The 21955-nt window shown below is 45.3% G+C and overlaps 1 protein-coding gene across 14 annotated transcripts in view; it reads left to right on the top strand.

Moving 5' to 3' along the window:
- Positions 1–21955, top strand: part of CHD2 (chromodomain helicase DNA binding protein 2) — a 91258-nt gene that overhangs the window by 51172 nt on the left and 18131 nt on the right. For 8 of the 14 annotated variants that reach the window (XM_075045042.1, XM_075045041.1, XM_075045045.1 and 5 more), the window contains 19 exons: positions 486–572; positions 6897–6958; positions 8299–8421; positions 8740–8889; positions 10407–10540; positions 11193–11418; positions 12151–12251; positions 12925–12969; positions 13129–13304; positions 13978–14102; positions 14737–14953; positions 15595–15684; positions 16614–16804; positions 17840–18028; positions 18534–18696; positions 19085–19237; positions 19751–19822; positions 21008–21157; positions 21783–21931. In XM_075045042.1, the coding sequence (XP_074901143.1) occupies positions 486–572; positions 6897–6958; positions 8299–8421; positions 8740–8889; positions 10407–10540; positions 11193–11418; positions 12151–12251; positions 12925–12969; positions 13129–13304; positions 13978–14102; positions 14737–14953; positions 15595–15684; positions 16614–16804; positions 17840–18028; positions 18534–18696; positions 19085–19237; positions 19751–19822; positions 21008–21157; positions 21783–21931 (2603 nt within the window). Of the gene's footprint in view, positions 1–485; positions 573–1605; positions 1728–4002; positions 4021–6896; positions 6959–8298; positions 8422–8739; positions 8890–9077; positions 9136–10406; positions 10541–11192; positions 11419–12150; positions 12252–12924; positions 12970–13128; positions 13305–13977; positions 14103–14736; positions 14954–15594; positions 15685–16613; positions 16805–17839; positions 18029–18533; positions 18697–19084; positions 19238–19750; positions 19823–21007; positions 21158–21782; positions 21932–21955 lie in introns of those variants that run through there. The other 6 variants (XM_075045050.1, XM_075045051.1, XM_075045052.1 and 3 more) reach the window with 6 other exon arrangements.

Raw genomic sequence — 21955 nt, 5'->3', positions numbered from 1 at the left:
GAAGTTGCTGCTGCTGATATCTCGTCACTGGGCTCGTCAGGCAGCTGGTGGGATTTTCCCTACAGAAAGGAATTGTGGTAGAAGCTGTTAGTGACAGTGAATTGTCCTTTTGAGTTGGTAGGTCCATTCATTCCACGTGCAAGGTGTTGCCTCCTTATCTTCAGCACCATCGCTTGCAGGGGGGCTGGCTATCTCAACACTCTGTCCTTCAGCCTGAATGAGCTGGAGAGTAATTCATACCCTGGTGGAAAGATGGACCACTGTAAAGATAATGCTGAGATAAAACATGTTGCTTTAGAGTGCTACCAAATACCCCCAAATAATCATAATCCTTTTCAGCCAGTTTTTTAAAGTGTCCATCTACTGGTTGCTGATTCCTTAATGGTTTTATGTCGATTTTTTTAAAAACATTCACCATCGAACTTCTAAAATGTCAGAAATAATTGGGGTGAAGCAGGCCTTCTGATGGTCTGTTTATTTTGCAGATGTGGGAAGAATATCCTGATGTTTATGGGGTTAGGAGGTCAAACCGAAGCAGACAAGAACCATCGCGATTTAATATAAAAGATGAGGTAAGGAAAAAGAAAAAGAATGAGGGATTACTGAACATATAAAACCAGCCAAACCCAAAAAGCAAAGGCAGGTCTCGTCTGCATTGCCTTGCAAACACCGAGTCCTAGCTTGGTGCATGGATGTTGGAGCTCACAGTTAAGGTCCCAGTCCTGCAGTTGGATCCACTTGGCTTGCGACCTCTGGAGTCAGCGGGACACTGCGTGGGCTGAGGTCTGCATGCACTGATCTGATTGCTGGAATGGGGTGTAATGCAAGTCATGCTCTGCTGTAGAAACATCCTGGAGAGAATGAGTCCGTGTAAAAAAAAAAAATCAAAACCAAACACAACACAATCCAACCAGGAATAAAGGAAACTTCCCAGAAACAACTCATAACAACAAAACAGTCATTGTTGCCCATCCTGGAATGGATCACGCTGAGAAATGCATTTGTGTGTGTTCAGCTTTATGAACTATCACTTTTCTTTGGTTGAATATTGGGGAGTCTTTTATGTTTCAGTTGGAGGTGACAGTGGTCTGAGCCTGGCAGACAAACCTTCTAATTGTTCCTTTTTCAGAACATGGGTTTTTTTTCTGAAGATGTAGGAGTTAGCTGCTGCCTTCATTTGCATCTAACAGGCTTTCTGCATAGAGTTTTTCATCTGCAGGTCTTCAGGAAGGTTGAGTAGCTGTAGCAGAGGGGGAAGAAAACCAGGGAGAGGCTTAGAACTAGGTACAAAAATAGGCAGTTAGGACTCTGAAGATAAGCAGCCAGATTTTCAGCAGAGCGGGAGCCCAGTGGTGCTTTCTGATGGTCAGGCTATTTGTGCTTCGCCACTGAAATGTGCATTTTGATGCTTGAGGGGTCCGAGTCATGCGGCAAACGCAGGTCTCTGGCTCCTTGTTCTGGTGTGTTATTGTTGAGCCTTGTGGCACCCCTAGTGCCACCATCTGCTCCCCCTCCCCGACTCCTATGCTGGGTGTCCCGCATAGCAGCAGGTTAGGAAGGGGCTTGGGGCATATCATTGATTTAGCTTTTGTTTTCCTTTTCAAGTTCGGCAAACCCCAGGCTCGCTGGCCGCCTCTCTGTGCGATGCCCCGGCATGCACTGTGCTGGCGATGTCACACCCACCACAGACCTCCGCTGCAGACCCGAGTGCCCTGTTAGGGGCTCAGGTAAGTCCCATCTTTTTTTGTTTTACAATATTACGTGGTTTTGCAAATGTTGTTTTCTTTTTCGATATCTTTATTTCCTACTACTTAAGGTACGATAAAGTTTAAAAAAAAAAAAAATCCGAGATGTAAAAACTTTGCTATACCACAAAATATTGTAAAAAACAAAAAAAAAAGTCCTCCAAATGACCCCACTGCCACCTTCGTGAAACGGAAAGCCAAAATTAACAAAATTGGACCACCCCCTTACCCTCTCTCTCCCCAAAGCAACACTGACTGGTCCCTGTAGGGCAACTCCCATCTGCAGCAGAGTCTGATGGAGGGTGTGACATGTCAGGAGCACAGTGCTGGGGCCTCGCAAAGAGCAGGAGGAGATGGAAAGTCTTGCTTTCGGAAGACCTAAATGCCAGCAGGAAGGAAATAGCATAGCTCGAGCCTGCATGGTGCTGAGCACTCCTTGCTGCTGCTGCAGCTGGCAGAAACCCAAGGCGTTTGACACCTCTTAAGATTGCTTTTTACCTTTACAGGGTTAATCCTGTCGCCAGTGACCTGCTCTTGTGGCTTGCTGCTTGGGACTTCCAGCACAGTGTCTAGGAGCTTTTAATTGCCTTCTTCCCTAACGCTTCTCTGCAGTATTAGCAAACAGCATCGCCCAGGCAGCGTGGCAGGCTCAGAGCGCAGAACAAGAATCAGCCATCACACCTCCCTGCGTGCTGCCCCGTGACTCACCCTGGTCAGGGGAGATGGCGCGTAGGTAGAGGTGGTTCAGTTTTTGGGACACTGTTCAATCACTAGTCTGTCCTCTGAGACCAGCAGTTTGGGTAGGGTTATTTCTGTGTTAGAAATGATTGCCTTCTGGGAACTGCCCAGAGGCCACCGGGCATGTTGTGTAAGTCTCTGAGCTGCAATCGGAGAGGGTGATAACTTGCGATCGATACTGAGGTGTGGGCTGAAAGATCAGGAAGCGAAAGTGCAGTTTTACGTAGGGGTACAGAGCTGCTCAGAGGACTAGAGCTGTCTCCAGGAATGAGAGCTCATGTGAGTTTTTTAGTAAAAACAGTACTTGCCCGTGTGTTTTCTTTGCAGTTAATAAATCAACTTCAGGTTTCAGCCAGGGGATGTGAGACAAGCAGAGCCAGGTGCCTTTCAGAGTATTCTGGGGCAGCCGAGAAATAAATGTACCCAAAACAGACACAGTCTTTTTACTATAAAAAGGATGGTTTCAGATTGGAGTTAGTAATAACTGGCATGGTGCATCTTTTCTGAGAGAGACCACAAGTCACGCACCAGAGGTGTTCCCAAAATACAGTTGGTTTTATTATTGAAAAAAAATTCTGCTCATTTGCATTTTGATCAATGCTCTGCCTCATGTATTCGCTGGAAGTTCAAACACTACCAGTATCACTGGGAAAAAGAAGTTCAGAAGGCATAAGAAAACTAACCTGGCAAGCTGAGATTCTCCAGCTTTTCTGGAGCACTAGAGCTTGGCCTCTGTTAAGCCTGAAATGAGCAAATCCTCACTTTGACTTTAGTCTGAAATGTTTCTTTCAGCCTGTTTAAGCAAGTCTTCATCTCTCCTAGTAGGCAGCGTGAGCTCAAGAGGCTCACCTGGACCATGCCAGTGGCCTTGAGTTGCCATTTCTTCTGCCCTGGGCTAGCAGTGAGGACACTCATGGACAATCTGTAGGACCAGAACTTTAAAGCTGCTGCTGTGTTGCTCTGCTTGGTGCTATCTATGCATGCAGCATCATTATGTTTTGTACAGTGTTGCTCCACAGCAAAATATAGCATAATTAATCTAGTAAAAGTGTGTGCACTTTATGCGCTGGGAGAGAGAAAGAATAAATTAGATGGGAGGAGTCAATGAAACATGGAGAGGGAAGGCTGATCCCTTCAACTGGAGGTGGGGAAAGCAAACTGTAAGAGTCCTGTTCCTATTCCAGTTGGAAGTAGTGGTGCAGGAATAAGTTGAGCATGTTTGTAGTGTTTGGTAGGGAAAGGGTGAACTAGGGAAGGCAAGTTATCTTTCCCCTTGGCCACAGCAGCAGCACCCCAGAGGGGCAGCCTGAGCCCAGCAGAGTTTTGCCAGTGCTGGTACTCAGGCTCTGAGAGTGAGCAATGTGCCGCCAGCTGGGCTGACAAAAGCCCTGGTGGGGACTGGAGACTGATTTTGTCAGCTTAGCTTGTGTCATTCAGGGAGGTGACGTTATTAAAATTCCAAGTTGCACGTGATTTCCTAACTCGTCTGCATCCTGATGATGGTGGATGGCAGGCTCAAGTGCAGACGGGACCTCAGGTACGTGCTCTGGACCTGGCGTGCTCCCAGCTCTCTGGTTATCATCTGCACTTCCTTAACCGAGGAATTTACCACCAGTCAGAGCCTGTAGGTTGCTGTTGATACAAGCACAAGCTCTGTTTGTGCTGCAGAGTCCAGGGCAGAGGTGCAAATCTCACCCTTGGGCTGATTTGAACAAGTCAGCTTAGAGTTTTGCAGCTGGGTCTTGAAATGTGGATTTAAGTGGAATTAAGAGGTTGCTAAAATGTGCTTATGCTTTAAAAAAAAAAATAAAATTATTATTTCTGTATAAAATGGTAGAAAGCAGGAGCCTGGCACCGCAGGGTCGGAATGCCAGGAGTTGGTGAGAAGGAGACACGGGTCAGTGGTAAGCAAGGGAGCAGGGAGGAGAGGCTGAGTCACTGGTGGCTGCGCGGGGCTGCAGGCACGGAGCTTCCAGGCACTCGGGCAGGGAGGATGTGGGAGCACAAGGCAGGCAGATGACTCAGGCTGGGGACTAGCTGCGTCAGAGGAGATAGAGCTGGGCTTGACACAAATCCAAAAAAGACAATGTTGTCTTTGAAAAACGTAACTGAAAGTGGCTGAATTGCAGTCACAAGTTAAATTTTTCAAGGCAGGAAGAGGTGAGGAAAAGACGAGTCGTTAAGAGATGAGCATCAGCTTTGTAGAGACGGCAACAGAGCAGGGGGATAGTAGAGGCGTTAGGAAGATGGACACTAGAAACTTGGAAAATGGGATTTTGGCAAAGAAGTGGAGTTAGTTTCAAAGAGCCAAAGGTTGTATTTGGTTTTCTCCAAATCTGATCTTCTCTGACGCAGAGCAGAATTAAAATCCACCTCTCTTTACTTGTGGTTTGCCAAAAGACAGCAAAAAATAAATCTGCATTGGAGGAAAGCTCTCAAAAACCATGCCAAAATTGGAATGGCAAAGCATCATGCTTCAGAAGGGGGATAAGAGATTAAAAGAGAAAAAGAAAATTGAGGACTTCTAAACTCTGCTTGTTGAAACTGAAATCTGTGGAATGCTTGGCTTATGTTGCAAGGGTAGGTAGGGCTCTCCATGGTGTTTGCCAGTCACTTGCTTCCTGGATGCTTGGTAAATAAGACAGGGATTTCAGGCAGGGCTGTGAAACAGGTGGATGAACACGTGTTCGTAGTAAGATATGGTGCAAATGGTGTTATTGCGTCACATGTAAATCTGACACCAAACCACAGTGAAATTCAGCAAAGCTCTTGGTCTAACATGGCATCCAGTATTTCAGTTTATTTTAATGGAAACACTGATGCAAGCGAGAGGGAAATTTCTGTTGGTGGAAGGGAAGCTGGAAAACGGAAATAAAGGATGCAGAGAGCAAGCAGAGGGGTGGGCCATGGCTCTCCAGAGCCTCGACTTTTTCATGTTGCAGCTCACACCATTTCACAAAATGCTTGTGTGAACAGCACTCGGTTGCAAGCTTTGCTAGCTGTACCAGGAGGGTGGTGGGCGTACCAGGAGATGCAAACTGAGGTACCCGTGGTGATGGACAGACATTACCTAGGGCTAAAGCTGAATACTGCAGCAAAAAGCAGTATGAAGCGCAATATTTTCAACAAGTGTGTAAAGCAAGCAGTCTTGTAGGCTGCTTCTATCATTTTAATGCTCCTTTAGAAATCTCGCATTGGTTTCTTTAGTTTTCTCCCTGCCAATTTCAAGTGTATAAGGCAAAGTCACTTCTGGGTTGAAGGGTGTTATTTGTGTGGTAATCTGTTTTTATGGTTGACTAGTTTTTACAAAAATGGGGTTGTATACAACCCGCCTAAAGATTATTCTTTTTTTAGCTATCTTGGTCTACGGGAGTTAATGACACCCACATTTAAAATAGTACATCAAGTAGTTAGAATATCTTTAGATACATTTAGCCAGAGAGACTTCACTGGTGGAGACTGGAGGATTAGGAGAGGGGAAAGCAGCAGAGCATGGCTCTGCCCCAGTCAGGTCCTCAGTGACTCAGGAAAGCAAGGACACTTGTGATGAGAATATTGTCTTTTTATTAGAATTTCCTTCCTTATAGGAGTTTCTCTAATGAAGGCAGAGATCATAATGCATTTGTGTGGCTGCGAAAGTTTCTGCAATCACACAAACTAAGCCTGAACGCCACCAAATATTGCAGGATTCCTGCCAAAATGGCAAGTATGGGCACTTGTGAAAGTACGTTCAGCCACTGCACTTTTCAGTTAAAAGCTTTGTAAACCAGCTGAGCCTTAGCACTGTGGCAGGCCCTGAAAGTGCTGTCCAGAAAACACAAAGTCACGCTGCTGCCTGATTCTCGAGCATCAGGCGGGAGCAATGCTCACCTTACAACATCGGCAGAGGTGGCAGCAGTTGAGCCGCCCTCCCTCTCTCTCTCTGGGGTATGTTTTGCCTCTAGTGCCAGGCAGTGCAAGGCTTGGTGAGTTAAATTCACCCCATGGTTTTGTAATCCATGGGGTATTGCACACATTGCAGGTCTGCCTTGCCACTGTTGAGATGGCATCTGCCAGGTATTGGAGGTTGATGCTGAGGGGGAGGTGGGTCGCAGCCTTGTGCATCCCAAGCTCAGGAACTCCAGGACAGATGTTGTAGTAAAGCTGTCCAGCATTTTTGCAGAGAGTTACCTTCTTCATGCTGAGAGCACAGCGGCATTAACCCTGCAGCCGAGGCGGCGCAGAGGGAAGGGTACTGGGGAACTGGCTGCTCTTTTGCAGCCCCGTCGCACCAAAGCATCCTTCCAGCGCTGCAGTGAAAGACCAGTCGGGCTGTATCCGAGCTCAGACCACGTGCATGCGTTTCAGTTGCGTCCTTGAGGAGACAGTCCAGAGTGAAGCCTACAAACTGATTTTCTTTCTTTTCAATTAAAGGCAAGTAGTGAATCTGAAAATGAGAGCCCAAAAAGAAGAGGCCAGAAGCAAATGAAAAAAACGTAAGTTTCTAGGGAAAGGGTTCTGAATGGTGGTACTTTGTTTTGTTTTATTTTTCAGAATAGTGGTGTTGGGTTGTTTGAGAGGTGTTGTCAACAAGACAATGAGCTTGTAAAATAAATTAATGAATATTTCCGGTAATAATACATTGGATGACTGAAATTGAAATATGAATATAGATCTGCAGATGGATGCAATTTCCCAACTTTTCTTTTGTTTACATTTTCCCACTTTGCCTGTGATGGAACCAGAACAAGTCAGGTTCACTTTCTGTTGTCAGTCTTTTAACTTCTCCGTCATGTTACTTATTCTCCTTCAGAGATACTTAAAATAGTTTAATCCCTTCTCCTCCCAACTTTTTGATTAACAGAGAATAAAATGCCAAACTTATCCTCTTTTATCTTTTATAACCCTCTGCTAAAACAAAAGAACTTCCATAAAGGATATTTTGGATGTCTGATCACTGTAACTGAGTTCACTTACAGTCATATTTTACTGCCTTCTTCCATCTAATAAGTACTTTTTAGTTTTTCCAAACACTAAGGTGAACTGAAGGGAACTACAAGCTGCCTGCTGGAGAAAACTTAAACACAGCCACACGATCCTGCTCCCTTTCTCCTGTTTATTGTCTTTTAATTTTTCATTTAGTTGTACACATCAGTGCAGGAGGGAAGGTAATAAAGCGCAGGGAGGACTGTGGTAGTATGGACCTTTCTCTCCTGGGCAAGGGGAATAATCCCTGTGGACTCTCCACATCCACTTGGAGAGAAGAGGGATTCCTTCAAAGGGTATTTTGGAGCTGCAGTTTTGCTCTGAATTGCCGGCAGATTTGGCTTCATGCTTGGAAACTTTAATTGCCTGAATTTAGATGGCAGGAGACTTCTTGCTCTGTTTTCCAGGCTAGGAGGAGATCATGTAACAGTGCATGTTGTGGCTCATACTCCCTAAGTGAAAGTGAGCACTTCTCAAGATTTTTCCAGCTCATTTCAGAAATGCAGAAGTGGAAAAGAAAAATAAATAAATCGAAGCACTTGCCCACTGAGTTCTAAGAAGTACAGCTCTGCCACAAGCACTGTTGTAGTATGTGTTAAGAGCCACACTCACTCAAGATATACTGCCGCTACATGAACTAAAACCCAGGTGACTGAGGCTTCTTCCTAAAAGCAGAGAATCACACCATAAAATTCCCCATGCACTGCACTGAACAACTAAGAGTGCAGTTTTGAATTTTTTCTCGTAATTATGGCCTGCTAGTATTAACCTAGATGGCTTGGATATCTGTTTAGCCATGTGTTTGTGTTGAAATATGATTGCCATTCATGACCTACATTTCTGACCATAGAAATAAGTGGAAAAGAGAGGTCTCTGGTGAAGAAGAGGATGAAGATGGAGGGGAGCAAGGCACCAGTGGAGAGAGTGAGCCTGAACCGAAGAAAGTTAAAGCAAGAAGACCTGCCCAAAGGAGGTAAGGAGGGGTTGGTTTAATCTCTCTCTTTTTCTACATACGTTATTTCTGCCTGTGCTGGGTGGAGAGGTAATCTCTATTTGTCGCTGAAGAATGTTTTTTTTTTCTGCAATATTACCCTTGTTTACAACCTAGTAAACCTAGGACCTAGTTACTCTCTGATCTACCCATTTCATGCTCCAGTGAGTGATGCAGTGGTTTCCATGGTAGTTGGAGTAGACTAAATCCCTAGGAGTCTAATATTTGAGATTCATGCTTTCTTAAAGACTTACTAAAATGGATGATTATGTATTATGGCTTTATTAATTCTTATTTTAGAACAGTGGCCAAAACCAGTGTTAAAAAGCCTCACAAAACCCAGCGTGGGAAGAAGAGAAAGAAACCAGACTCATCTGAAGATGATGATGATGATGAAGATGATGAGACTCCCAAGAGACAAACTCGACGAAGAGCAGCCAAAAATGTCAGGTATCAAGAAGTATGGGGTTGATGATGTGAGCTGGCTGGCTGGGGAAGAGGGGGCACCCCAAATTCCCTGCCCTAGGCACTGACTCCCTGTGTGATCCTGCAGAGAGATTCTCCTCTGCCCTGTAGATTTCTGTTGGCTGAGATGTAGTTCTTTTGACAGGTTCTTGCTGCGAACATCTGACTTCTCTTTACCTTGTTTTGCCATCTCTAAAGGAGGGAATATTTACCAGTCCCGCTTAGAGAAACGTGAGGAGGTTTGCATAATGTTTCTAAAGTACTCTCAGATGAGATTAAGAATTACAAATAATAGATTAAAGTGAGTAAAATGAGCTGTGCTAGATTGGACCAGTTGGCTGAAAGTGGCTGATAGGTGTCATGGTTTAACCCCAGCCAGCAACTAAGCACCACGCAGCCGCTCATTCACTGCCCACCCCCCCCAGTGGGATGGGGGAGAAAATTGGGAAAAGAAGTAAAACTCGTGGGTTGAGATAAGAACAGTTTAATAGAACAGAAAAGAAGAAACTAATAATGATAATGATGACACTAACAAAATGACAACAGCAATAATAAAAGGATTGGAATGTACAAATAATGTGCAGTGCAATTGCTCACCACCTGCCAATCGACACCCAGTTAGTCCCCAAGTGGCGGTCCCCCACCCCCACTCCCCCCAGTTCCTATACTAGATGTGACATCACACGGTATGGAATACCCCGTTGGCCAGTTTGGGTCAGCTGCCCTGGCCGTGTCCTGTGCCAACTTCTTGTGCCCCTCCAGCTTTCTCACTGGCTGGGGATGAGAAGCTGAAAAATCCTTGACTTTAGACTAAACACTACTGAGCAACAACTGAAAACATCAGTGTGTTATCAACATTCTTCACATACTGAACTCAAAACATAGCACCGTACCAGCTACTAGGAAGACAATTAACTCTATCCCAGCTGAAACCAGGACATAGGTAATGCCTTGGGACAGAGCATTGAGACATAGTGGAGGTAAAGCATTATCCATTCCCCAATATACCTTCTCACGTTTTGGCAGTCCTAGTAAGGGACTCACAAAGAGCCACCTAAGACTATTTTTTGGTGGTTAAATGTTCATCAAAGATGAGAAGTGTAGTTCCTAGGGCAGTGTAGGCACCCATGCAGCCTTTTGATGCTCTGCAACCTCTGTTGTTAAACATAAAATAATCTTTCACTGGATAGAGGAGACTTTCTGTATTGGTGGTCTTGCTTCTGCTGCAGGGATTGTTCCACCTCCTCATGAAGCATCTGATGTTGGCCATGGTCAGAAAAAGTATATGGACAAGATGGAGTATTAATCTGATAAAATATAGTTATCTGAGTGTCTCAGGGAAAAGTACTGACTGGCTAGCTTAAGAAATGCATGTGGTGAACATGCACTGAACCCCAGGATAAATGCTGGAGAAGTCTTGCTCCAGTCCATGCCATTCTGTGTGTTTCTGGACTGGGAAGAGTCAAGGGCTTTTTTATCAGTTTGGTTTTGATCTTGTTCAGTTACAAAGAAGATGATGATTTTGAGACGGATTCTGATGACCTGATAGAGATGACTGGGGAAGGAGCTGATGAACAACAAGACAACAGTGAAACTATTGAGAAAGTCTTGGACATCAGGCTTGGAAAAAAAGGAGGTGCGTAGCTCTGGAAAAAGCCTTTATTTCTGATGTCAATCATGTGCACTCACAGTTTCTCTTGAGCTGGTGCAATGCTTTTGCAGCTTCAAAGTGGGGCCAAGGGTTGTTTCAGTGCTCTTCACCCTTTCCTCTATGCCTCTTATTTATATCTTCTAGCAGCTTTTGTAAAATCTAGTATTGAAAAACCTAAAATGTCAAGTTTATGTGCTTGGCAGCTTTCATTTAGCGTGCATGCATTTTAAAGACAGAGTCATTGTTCTGTAATTCTTGCTTTTCTCCTCTTTGAAATATAAAATAGATCTTCCAGTAGGGTCAGTTTTCATAGCTCCATTGACAAAGCCATAATGAAAATAAAGCCACTGTTTTGTTCTCATAGCCTTACAAAAGTGTTTTTGTAGAACTGAATGGTCTTGAACATTTTCAAGAGACCTTTGAATTATACTTAAAGAAAAAGCATTTATGATAGATTTAAAAAGATTCTGTTGTATGGAAAACTTTTGTGTGCCTGTCTTACTGGGTTGCAGAATCTGTAGGATATTCTTTGTGCTGTCACAAAAGATGTATTAGAAAAATAACTTTCTGCTCTAATGCAGTTCGTGTCCAGTGTTTGATAACAAAGGTACCAACTGCAGCCTGATTTCTTTTGCAGCCACTGGTGCTTCCACCACAGTGTATGCAACTGAAGCCAATGGCAACCCAAGCGCTGGCTTTGATCCTGAAAAGGATGAGGGAGAAGTTCAGTACCTGATCAAATGGAAAGGCTGGTCATACATCCATAGCACATGGGAGAGTGAAGAGTCCCTGCAGCAGCAGAAAGTGAAGGGCCTGAAAAAGCTAGAAAACTTCAAGAAAAAAGAGGAGGAGATCAAGCAATGGTATGCTTTACTTCAAGCAGTGATTTGGCCTTGGGCAGATCTTTTTTATCCAGAGGTTTGCAGAGCCATGACTGAAAACATTTGATTTCTTCTTGCAAAGTATGTTTCATCTAAAGAAATTGTTTTTGGTGCACAACACTCACGTCTCTCTTTGCCTACTGATGAACATCCCCCCCTCACAGAGATGATGTCTGTGGCTGTGGTGTTGAAAGAGAGAGGAAGAGGCATGAAATCCACAAAATTGCCACTTCCCAGGCTTAAGGATTGGACAACAAATAAGTGGTGCACAGATTCTCCTGGCCCAGGAGGTGGCATGAGGGCCTGCAGCCTTATTAACCCTTGTAAATTATGGACTTGTCTGTATGCAAGTTTTTGCATCAGTTTATGTCTGACCTCCCCAGGAACTGTAAGGGGAGCTACGGTGTTTTTCCAAACTGATAAAGCTGGAGTAGCAGCTTCCGTCTCTGATTCTGGTTTTGAGACTGATTCTTGCAGCAGAATAAGGCGTCATTTAACAGGGAGACATTATGAACATCTCTGACATTTGCTTCTCAGTAATGATTTATGATTTAGGAAGCTTTAAGAAACATGTCCTATAAGGAGTAGCCTGCTTCAGTGACTTGTCTGAATGACAGAACCATGTAGGAAAGTAGTATTTCTATATGTGGCCTCCATGAGCATTACGACAGAAGCATTATAGTGTTTTTTTGTTTTGGATTTTTATGCATCTAGGCTGGGCAAGGTATCACCTGAAGATGTAGAATATTTCAACTGCCAGCAAGAGCTAGCTTCAGAGCTGAACAAACAGTATCAAATAGTGGAGAGAGTAATCGGTAAGTGAACCCAACACTTTTGTAAAGGGGTGAAGTAAGACGTGGGAACTTCAGTCTCTTGTGACAGTAGAATGAATGCATGTCTCTTTCTTCTTCCCTGTCCTCCAGTATCTCTGGAGAAAAAACCTGGTGTTAATTATATTTCAGTGTGTGAAATTCAGGGATATGAACAGTAGAAATCCAGGTTTACAGATTTTTATTTACAAGCAATACAAATCAATCACTCTCTTTGCCTGGAGTATGGGATGATACACTAGTTTGCAAGGGGATGTTGAAGTTGCTGCTGCTGAAGTTCTTTGACTTCAGCCCTTTGGATGCAAGGTGTTTGCATCCAAAGCAGCGGTACAGGCCTGGCTTTTGTGAGAACCACTTTCTGTGACGTGGTTGAGGATGTGGTTAGGCTGCAAGGCAGCTCAGGGGTTAGATTTTCATGATTACTTATTAAAAATAAAAACAGGACTTACTGAGCACTTCAGTAATATCACAGTCACATCAGTCAGAGGTGCCAGCATCCAGTTGTTTTGGGAATTGGCTTGGGGAGCTGTTGAACCTGTTTCCATACCATTCCTATACAAACGCATGGGGTGTGTGGCAGTGACAGCTGGCCTGCCCTGCTCCCTCTGCTGGCTGCCAGCACTCCAAACCCTTCCTTCCCTTCTCTCTCCAAACACAGCTGTGAAGACCAGCAAGTCTGCAACAGGGCATTCAGATTTCCCAGGTAAAGGAGCATTTTTTTTGGTCCCTCCAAACTTTTCCTTCTAGCCGAGACCTGTCTTGTGGTTGTACAGGTGGTTCAGACTGCCCCTGTGAACCATGCTTGTGGTTCAGCCACAGAACCACAGTTGCTGAGGTTTGGGCTTTTTTGCATATTTTGCAGCAAACAGTCGCAAAACATCCTCAAATGACCCAGAATACCTGTGTAAGTGGATGGGGCTGCCCTATGCCGAGTGCAGCTGGGAAGACGAGGCTCTGATAAGCAAGAAATTTCAGCACTGCATTGACAGCTTCAACAATCGTAACAACTCCAAAACGATTCCTACCCGGGACTGCAAGGTTTGCTTGCTTCTCTCCTGTTGCTGGGTTTCTCCAGGCTGGGTGATGACGCAAGCAGTGGGAACATGAAGTTTTGTCATGATAAAAGTCAGAGAACATTTTCCCATCCTCCCACTGGTGTTCGAATGGTGGTTTGCTCTTCTTGTATTGTACTTCAGGCAGAGATGTGAACCCCCTTTTGGTTTCATTTACTCTGCGCATAGTGAGAACATTATGTCCCCCTGGGAAGTGGGAGGCTTAATTAATTCTTGCAAAGTGCTTCCTCCTCAGAAGAAGCTGCTGCAGAAATGCAAAGTTTTAATATCAGTTGGATGAAAAAACAGCACACCTGGGAAAAGAGAAAACCTGCAAGATGCTGATATAGTGGAGGAGAGGGACAGAGATAAAGGGAGAAAACCCAGAGGACAAAAAAGAAAGTGGAGCTTGTTCCATCTAGTGTGCATTATGTACAGCTTACTGCACTCTTGCGGGGACTCACAGCCGTGGTCATCAGAACCAGAGGACAGCAGGCAAAACATAACACTGTGGAGTGGTTTTCTGAACTGCAGACATAAGCGCTGGCTAGGAAAATGTGGATGGACTTTAACCAATGAACAGATATATATTCATTGCTGAATTTTCAATCTTCCTTTCTTCAGTGGGCTTACAGCAGTGTGCTTACCTTCTTTTGCAGGTGTTGAAGCAGAGACCGAGGTTCGTTGCCTTGAAGAAACAGCCTTCTTACATTGGTGGTGAGAACCTGGAGCTGCGAGATTACCAGCTGGAGGGCCTCAACTGGCTTGCTCACTCATGGTGCAAGTACGTACAGCTGCTTTGTGACGTTTGTTTTGTGTCTCCTGGGTTTTGTCCCAGTAGGATCTGGCCTTCTTGTTTTCAAGTGAGGTCTTCACCCGGCCCTCTTCTGCAGGTTGAAGGATTTCGAATGTTATCATGCCCAGCTGCATTGCAGACACCACAAGCAGGAACTATCTAAAGCATGAACCTAAGAAACCTTATGCAAAAACAAAAAGCATTTTCCCTGTCTGGGCCTGTTCATGTGCTGGACTTGGCTGTTGTGTGAGCCTACTATGTATCAGCCCTAATTTTCCATTGCCTTAACTGAAAAAAAGGTTTCTGGCTCAGCATGCTTACACACTCGTTGAAGTCTTTGAGAAACGTCCTTCTAAAATTAGGTCACTGACTCCCCTCTACCTTTGTCTTTGTCCTTGCTTGCCACTTTGGAGTCATTATAGTCTGTTCATTTTTACAAGTTATTGTGCCATGTACAGTCTGGATGTCCCTGGGATCCACTCAGAAGTGTTCAGATAAATGTTTTTGCACTGCCCCCTTTCTGCCCCTGTTGTGGATTGCTATTCATGCTGGTGCACAGTAAATTAGTAGTAGCAGAAACATGCACTCAGATAGGATTTGTGTTTGTTCTCTTCCTTTTCAGGAACAACAGTGTGATCCTGGCTGATGAAATGGGCCTGGGCAAGACAATTCAGACAATATCATTCCTGTCATACCTCTTCCATCAGCACCAGCTGTATGGCCCTTTCCTGGTTGTGGTGCCCTTGTCCACTCTCACCTCATGGCAGAGAGAGTTTGAAGTGTGGGCACCTGAGATAAATGTGGTGGTTTACATCGGAGACCTCATGAGCAGGAACATGGTGTGTAATCAGAAAGCAAAGGATGTGGGGTTGGGTAGAAACGCTGGGTGCAAAGCAGCAGCTTCTGTGTAACATGGGTGACACATGTTCTGCTGGAGAGGCTGACGGATACTACTAGCAGTACTGCAGGCAGCTAAAGCTGGTGTAGCTGAGCACTTGGGTATAATTCGCTGCTGCGGGGACTTTCCTACCTTATTCCCCCTCTTAGAGTGAGCACAGGAGTAGTGGCCTCTCTCAGAGAGTCTGGAAACCACTGCTGTGCTGGGCTGAAACATGCTGCAGTAAGGACTATAGCAGTGTAAAAGTGCTTGCCTCCTATGTTCTGAATTATTCAGATGACAAAGCACACAAATGTTGTGAGTCTAGTGGTGTCAATAATGAGGTGATGCATTCATTTGGCAGATGGGGGCAATGTCACAACAGCAAGTTGTTTGACCTTATTTTGTTACCTGTGCAAGGGCAGTTGAACCGTGTGTACACTAAAAAAAGCTGCTCCTTGGGCATGCTGAGCTCATCAAATGGCACCCTGAACAACAGGGTTTTGGATTTGGTTGGAGTCTCTGGCTATAGCTACACTAAAATAACAATTGTTAACTCTTTCGATAACATTGGTCAAAATTAACATTTGTCTCCGCTCACAGATACGTGAATATGAGTGGATCCACTCTCAGTCTAAAAGGTTGAAATTCAATGCACTTATTACAACATATGAGATCCTCCTCAAGGATAAGGTGAGTAATGGTCCAAGGATGTTTTTATTCAGACTTTCTCTCACATGCAAAGGGGGAAGCCAGCCCCCAACTAGTGGGTTTCCCCTCTTTCCTCTGTGGCGATGGAGAACATACAGCTACTATTTGCTTTTGCTTGCCAGTAATGCAGAGGGAATGTGGGACACCCGTTATAGTGTCTTCACTCTTGTACTGCACAGCTGTGTTATTGTTTTTACTTGTAAGACACCAGGCAGGGCAGTAGCTGGATTTTACCTGGTTTAATTTAGGCTAGTTAAAAGGACAAAATGTTATACTGAACCACTGGCCACAGTGTTAACAATATCTGGATTTTTTCACTTAGGAGGAATCTGTCTGCTTAGGAAATGCTCATCAGCCCAGCCAGTGCATCACTGAGTCCTAGCAGAAAACAAAAAGCTTAATAGTAATGCAAAAAACAAACAAAAAAAAATTAAATCAAAACTCTTGGGTTACCTTAACTTTATAGGCTTGTTCGTCTGCTCTCCTGCTGCTGCTCCAGTGGGGCTAGTGCTACAGCAGGGCCCCAGGGGCATGGAGAAAGGAAGGAGTAGGGGTCTGGGGGAGGACTCTGCTTTCTGGGTAAAGCAAAGTTCAATTAAAATAGGAATACTTGCTGAAAGGCTATTCAGATATGGCAGGAGCACTATACAGTATGGCTAATTTTCACTTTTCCTTTCCAGGAAGGCAAAACTAGTGTAGGTATCTTGGTCCCAAGGTTATGTTAACAAGAAACTCTGGTGACCCCAACTCCATTGGTGGTGGGTCCAGCAGGAGGGCTAGGGCAGGACATCCTGGAAAGCACACACTGCAGTGCTTTCTTGCCATGGAGAGGCAGGCATGTGCAAGGTGGTAGGGCTTGTCTGACCCATTGTCTCCTTGGGGCCTGTTTTTTTTCTCTTCTTTTCCTCCAGGCTGTTTTGGGAAGTATTAACTGGGCCTTTCTAGGCGTGGATGAAGCCCATCGGTTGAAAAATGATGACTCTCTGCTGTACAAAACGTTGATTGATTTCAAGTCTAACCACAGGCTGCTGATCACTGGCACCCCACTTCAAAATTCACTCAAAGAGCTCTGGTCTCTGCTGCATTTCATCATGCCGGAGAAGTAAGTCTCCTTTTGGTCCTTCAAAAAATAACTCTGTGTCCATTCTTGTCTGTTAAATAGACTTGAGGGAGTGCAGAATGGCAGAAATTCCTGAATTAAACTTAGTGGAGTTAGAGCAATGAAAGGGGAACAAACATTGGTGGGGAAAATCAGAGGTTAAATGACTAACACATGGCGTATTTCTGGCAGCAAATTGAATGGGGAAACCTAATACACGCCTTTCAAATCTGTGTGCTGTCTTAGCGCCATCTCTAAAAAGCTAAAACTTGTTTTAAGCAGTCATCTCGACCATTTCTGAGGTTTCCAGTACATTGCGGTTCAGCCATCCTCGCCAACCATTTTATGGCAGTCTCTGGGAGCATTGCTTGAGGACGGTGCTGTCTAGCTGATTGTTCGCCTGTCCACATTATAACAAATGTTTTGTTTTCTTTAAAACAAAATGGGCTATGTGCATTGCTAAGACTAAGACAAGCATGCCCCAAAACTCACTAAAATTATGTTTGACTGCAAAAAGAGCTGTCCCCCACATTCTTTTTGTTGGATCATAGAAAGAGTGAAGGAAAGGTTTGAGGTCTCCCAATTGGAGGAGAAGAGCAGATCTCCACGTTTCAAAGGAGCTGTTGGAGGAAGCAGCAATCCAAAAGAGCCCTCAGAGCAGTGTAAAACATAGTGCAGTTGTCAAAGCCCTGCCTAGGGGATGGCACTGTGGAAAGTTCAGAAACTGCTGCCAGGTAAATGCCAGCAGGAGACAGCAGAGCAGAATACCGGAACACTTGGGATTTTGGGTCCTGGGAGTTAGTGTGAAGCTCAAAGATAAGAAGTTAGGAAGGCACCTAAGCCCAGAGAGTTCTTAGCTTTGCCACCAATCTGTTCAGTTAGCCAGAGGAGAGTGAACCATTTATCCTCCACTGTATCTCCATTAAATTGATGATCTCCTGTCTTGTTGTGCAGCAGGAGCATATCCGATAGATGCTGTTTGGTGCGATAAGACAAGAGGTATTCTGACTCCTCTCTGCTCCTCGTTTCTGTTGCTAGGTTTGAGTTCTGGGAAGATTTTGAAGAGGATCATGGGAAGGGTAGAGAGAATGGCTACCAGAGCCTTCACAAAGTCCTGGAGCCATTTCTCCTACGCAGAGTGAAGAAGGATGTGGAGAAATCTTTGCCAGCCAAAGTGGAGCAGATCCTCCGGGTGGAAATGTCTGCTTTGCAGAAACAGTATTACAAGTGAGTCATTAAGTTATGGGGAGTTCCAGTAGAAATGGGCACATCTTTCTAGTGCCTTGGGAATGTGTTTCAGTATAGTTTGTCCTTCAGAATGCAATGTGGCAGCTGTCACTTGTAGTACCAGGAGCTTCCCAGTAGGAATCTGAGGTAGTGTAGTTGGTATCTTTCCCTCTACAAAAGTGGTCTGGAGATGCTTTTGTAGAGTGATACAATTCAGCTGGTCAGCTTTGCAGGACAGAGGCTATGTCTTTCCTGGGGGAGTAAAGCTCCCCACAAAATTGGGGTGCTGTTTAATATTAAACTGTAGTAATATCAATAGGAAAGGAAGATCAGGGTTTCTAGTGAGGAAACAGCAGTATTCTGTAGAAGAACTGAAGAGAGATGGAGGGAGGGAAGTAGACTGATGCCTGAATAAGGTGTCTCTGAAGGTTTTGTTCCTGCAAGACTCCAGCATGCCCACTCTGCACTGTGAAATGATCTCGACTTCTCATTTTCCTGCCTGCAGGTGGATTTTGACAAGAAACTACAAAGCTCTTTCAAAGGGAACGAGGGGGAGCACATCAGGTTTTCTGAACATTGTGATGGAGTTGAAAAAGTGCTGCAACCATTGCTACCTTATCAAACCTCCTGAGGAAAACGAGAGAGAGAATGGCCTTGAGACCCTGCAGGTGGGCAGTGTCTTTGGTTACCACCTTTTTTCCTTAACTTTCCTTTTTCTTCTGTCCTTCCACCAAGATAAGATCCGGTGAAGCTTTAGCTTCTGCAGCTTCTCCATTAGAAACAGTGATCACAGCTAAGCCACTTGAAATTCCAGCCCTCCAATTCCACTGTAGGCAATGTTTTTTGGCCATCTAGAGTGGGAGTTGCATGCAATATAAGATCTATCTTGGATGATTCATTGTATGTGTGGCCTCTGCTGTGTAAATCCAGATGATTTGATTAGAAATGTATGGGACAAGCATGACCCCAAAAGAACCAGATCTCTGCATGTCTCTGTGTAATGTACGTAAGGGTAAGACTGGGAAGCATCAGCTGGAATGACGGTTACTCCTTCAGTCTCTGATCAGGAGCAGTGGAAAGCTAATCCTCTTGGACAAGCTGCTGACCAGGCTGCGGGAGAGAGGCAACAGAGTGCTGATCTTCTCCCAGATGGTGAGGATGCTGGACATCTTGGCAGAGTACCTGACTATCAAACACTACCCTTTTCAGGTGAGAAACATCACCATGGAAAACAGTGGGGTTGACTTAAGTGCAAGAAAATGCCGTGGGAAGCCTGGGCAATGGGAGTCACTGAGTTTCCCAGAGATTGGTGGCTGGGATTACAGGTTGCACTTATTGAAATACACTGGAGGGAACTGGGAAGTCCCTTCATTTCAGTGCAGCCCCATCTCTGCAAAACGCCTCCTCTGACAGGCCCCTGCTTCGGGCTGCGTCCTGTGATAAACCCCGAGGAGAGGATAGAAAACGCAGAGACCCTGGCTGGGAGCCTGTAACGGGAGCTGCAGTGTCACCCGCTGTGTGACTGTTGCCTGAGCATACACCCCTCCTGCCCTCGCGGCACAGCGGGCTAAGGCAGTGCAGTTATTTTTAATTGGCGGTTATTTTTAATGATTAAATGCTGCAGGCAGGGAAGGGGGCTGTCGGGCTCCCAGAACTTGGGTGCAGCAGTTCCTCAGGACTCCTTTACCTTCTTTCTTTTATCATTATTGTTGATTTTTCTAGCGCTTGGACGGCTCGATCAAAGGGGAGATCCGAAAGCAGGCGCTGGACCACTTCAACGCTGACGGCTCTGAGGTACCGCAGCTGGGGCTGTCCTGCCTCGGAAGGGTCTGGGTGGGCTGCCTGAGCAGCAGGCATTTACAGCTGAGCTGCAGGTGGTGACTGCCAAGAGGGGATTAGTTCAGTTCATTTCTTTTTACAGGACCTCAGATACTTTTAAAGACGCAGATATAGAAAGTTTTGCAACTAGCTATATTGCTTCTTTTCAATCTCCCACATCCAAAGAACAGGGCTGCAAGTCACATCGCCAGGAAGTCCTGAAGAGGCCAGGAAGAGCCAGAATTTAGCAATTCTCTCCCCATGGTCTGGGGAATGAGGAGGTTGCTAAACGATTCCTCCAGTCTGAAGCTGGTTTTGGATATGAAATGGCAGAGGCAAAAGGGGGATTTTAAGCATTGGCAGGCAATGGAGTCTGGTGTTGGAGGTGAAAGTCTCCAGCGTAATAGGAGAGGGCATCTCGTCTGGGCTTGCTGACTCACAGTGACTGGTGTGAGGCACTTGTTTTGTGCCACAGTCAGCCCAGCCTTGAGAAATACCTGTCCTCGCTCCAGAAGCCGGGACTGGGGGGAATCTTGTCTGACATAGGAGATACAGCTAGGTGCTTCATGGTAGTGGGAAGGGTAACAAATAAAGGTGAGGAGATTACAGCAGTGTGGGTGGGAAAGGAGCAGGAATGCCCACAGGAGCTGCCCTTTCCCCCTCTCTGGGGTTATCCATGGGGGCTCAGACATCCTGGCTCTAACCTGGCACCCTGTGCCCTTGGGCAGTGACTCAAACAGTCTGTTAGTTGCTGATCTGACCCCCAGCAGGTTTCAGGCAACAAAAAGCATGTGTTTGCCTGCTGCCTTTGTAGGAGCCTGGTGGGCAGCATGGTTTGACCTTCAAAAGCAACTCCAAGGTGCCCTTGCCCTGAGCCGTTTGCGTTGCTCTCCCCTAACTATGCAGGCCAGGCTGTTTCTGGAATAGCATACCTTTCACCCCTGCCAGCACCGCCTCACCTTGTGCGTCGGCTTAAAGAACGGTGGTACTTAGCCTGCCCGAGTAGAGTGTGTGGGAAGGAAATCCTTTTTCTGCTTAAGAAGCACGAGTGCAACAGAGCCCTCCTTCAGTTTCCTTGAATAGCTTTGAAGTCGCCACTGCTATTTTATGTCCACAGTTGCAGGCTGGCTAACTCACAGATGCTTTTTTTCTTTTCCCCAGGACTTCTGTTTCTTGTTGTCAACACGAGCTGGTGGGCTGGGAATTAATTTGGCCTCTGCTGATACTGTTGTTATCTTTGACTCGGACTGGAACCCCCAAAATGATCTTCAGGCTCAGGCTCGGGCTCACCGTATTGGACAAAAGAAGCAGGTTGGAAGAGTTTCCTGGGTCATTTTCTCTGTGGTTTCGGTGTGGGCATCTAAACAGGCTCCCACCTCACCAGAGCTTCTGAAAACAAGGTGGTTTTGCCCTCAGTCCTGACTCCTGAGAGTACTGCCAACTCAAGAGAAGCTCAGTTAAAAGCCAGGAAACAAAAATCAGCCCAAATTTGCCAGATGCCAGGTTTTTCTGTTGGCTTTGGATCCTGGCATGGTTCAAAACCAAGAACCCAGCCCATGGCATTGCACTTCTCAGCCTAGTGGACTCTGTTCATTCTTGCCCTGAAAAACTTGGAGAGTAGAATATCCACCTTTAGTAGGCTTTTATTAGTTACGTGAAAAGTTTGATGCTAGTTTGGATTTAGAGTGATTGTTTCAGAAGATTTTTGCTCTGTCCTTAGTCACACTGAAGGATCTGTGTTAACCAGCCTGATTTTAGCTGATCCCCCTGAGATATAAAAAGTATGTGAAGGTTTTTATTCTAAAAAGACACATCTGTATATGAGGGAACCATGTCAGCAGACTAGTCTCCTGTGAAACCACTGAGGGATGCATCACTGTGTCAGCAGAGCATGTTCAGGTCCAGGAAATAGCTCTGTTCCTTTCTTGCCCTTCAGGTGAATATTTACCGCCTTGTCACAAAGGGTACAGTAGAGGAGGAAATCATTGAGAGGGCCAAGAAGAAAATGGTGCTGGATCATTTGGTTATCCAGCGTATGGACACCACTGGCCGGACCGTTCTGGACAACAACTCTGGGAGATCTAAGTAAGTGATGGTTTCAGGAGGCAG

The sequence above is a fragment of the Buteo buteo genome, chromosome 13 (genome assembly GCF_964188355.1).
Source record: "Buteo buteo chromosome 13, bButBut1.hap1.1, whole genome shotgun sequence".
Lineage (NCBI taxonomy): Eukaryota > Metazoa > Chordata > Aves > Accipitriformes > Accipitridae > Buteo > Buteo buteo.
Note: the sequence above shows the minus strand (reverse complement) of the source record. Positions and strands in the feature narration are given on the sequence as shown.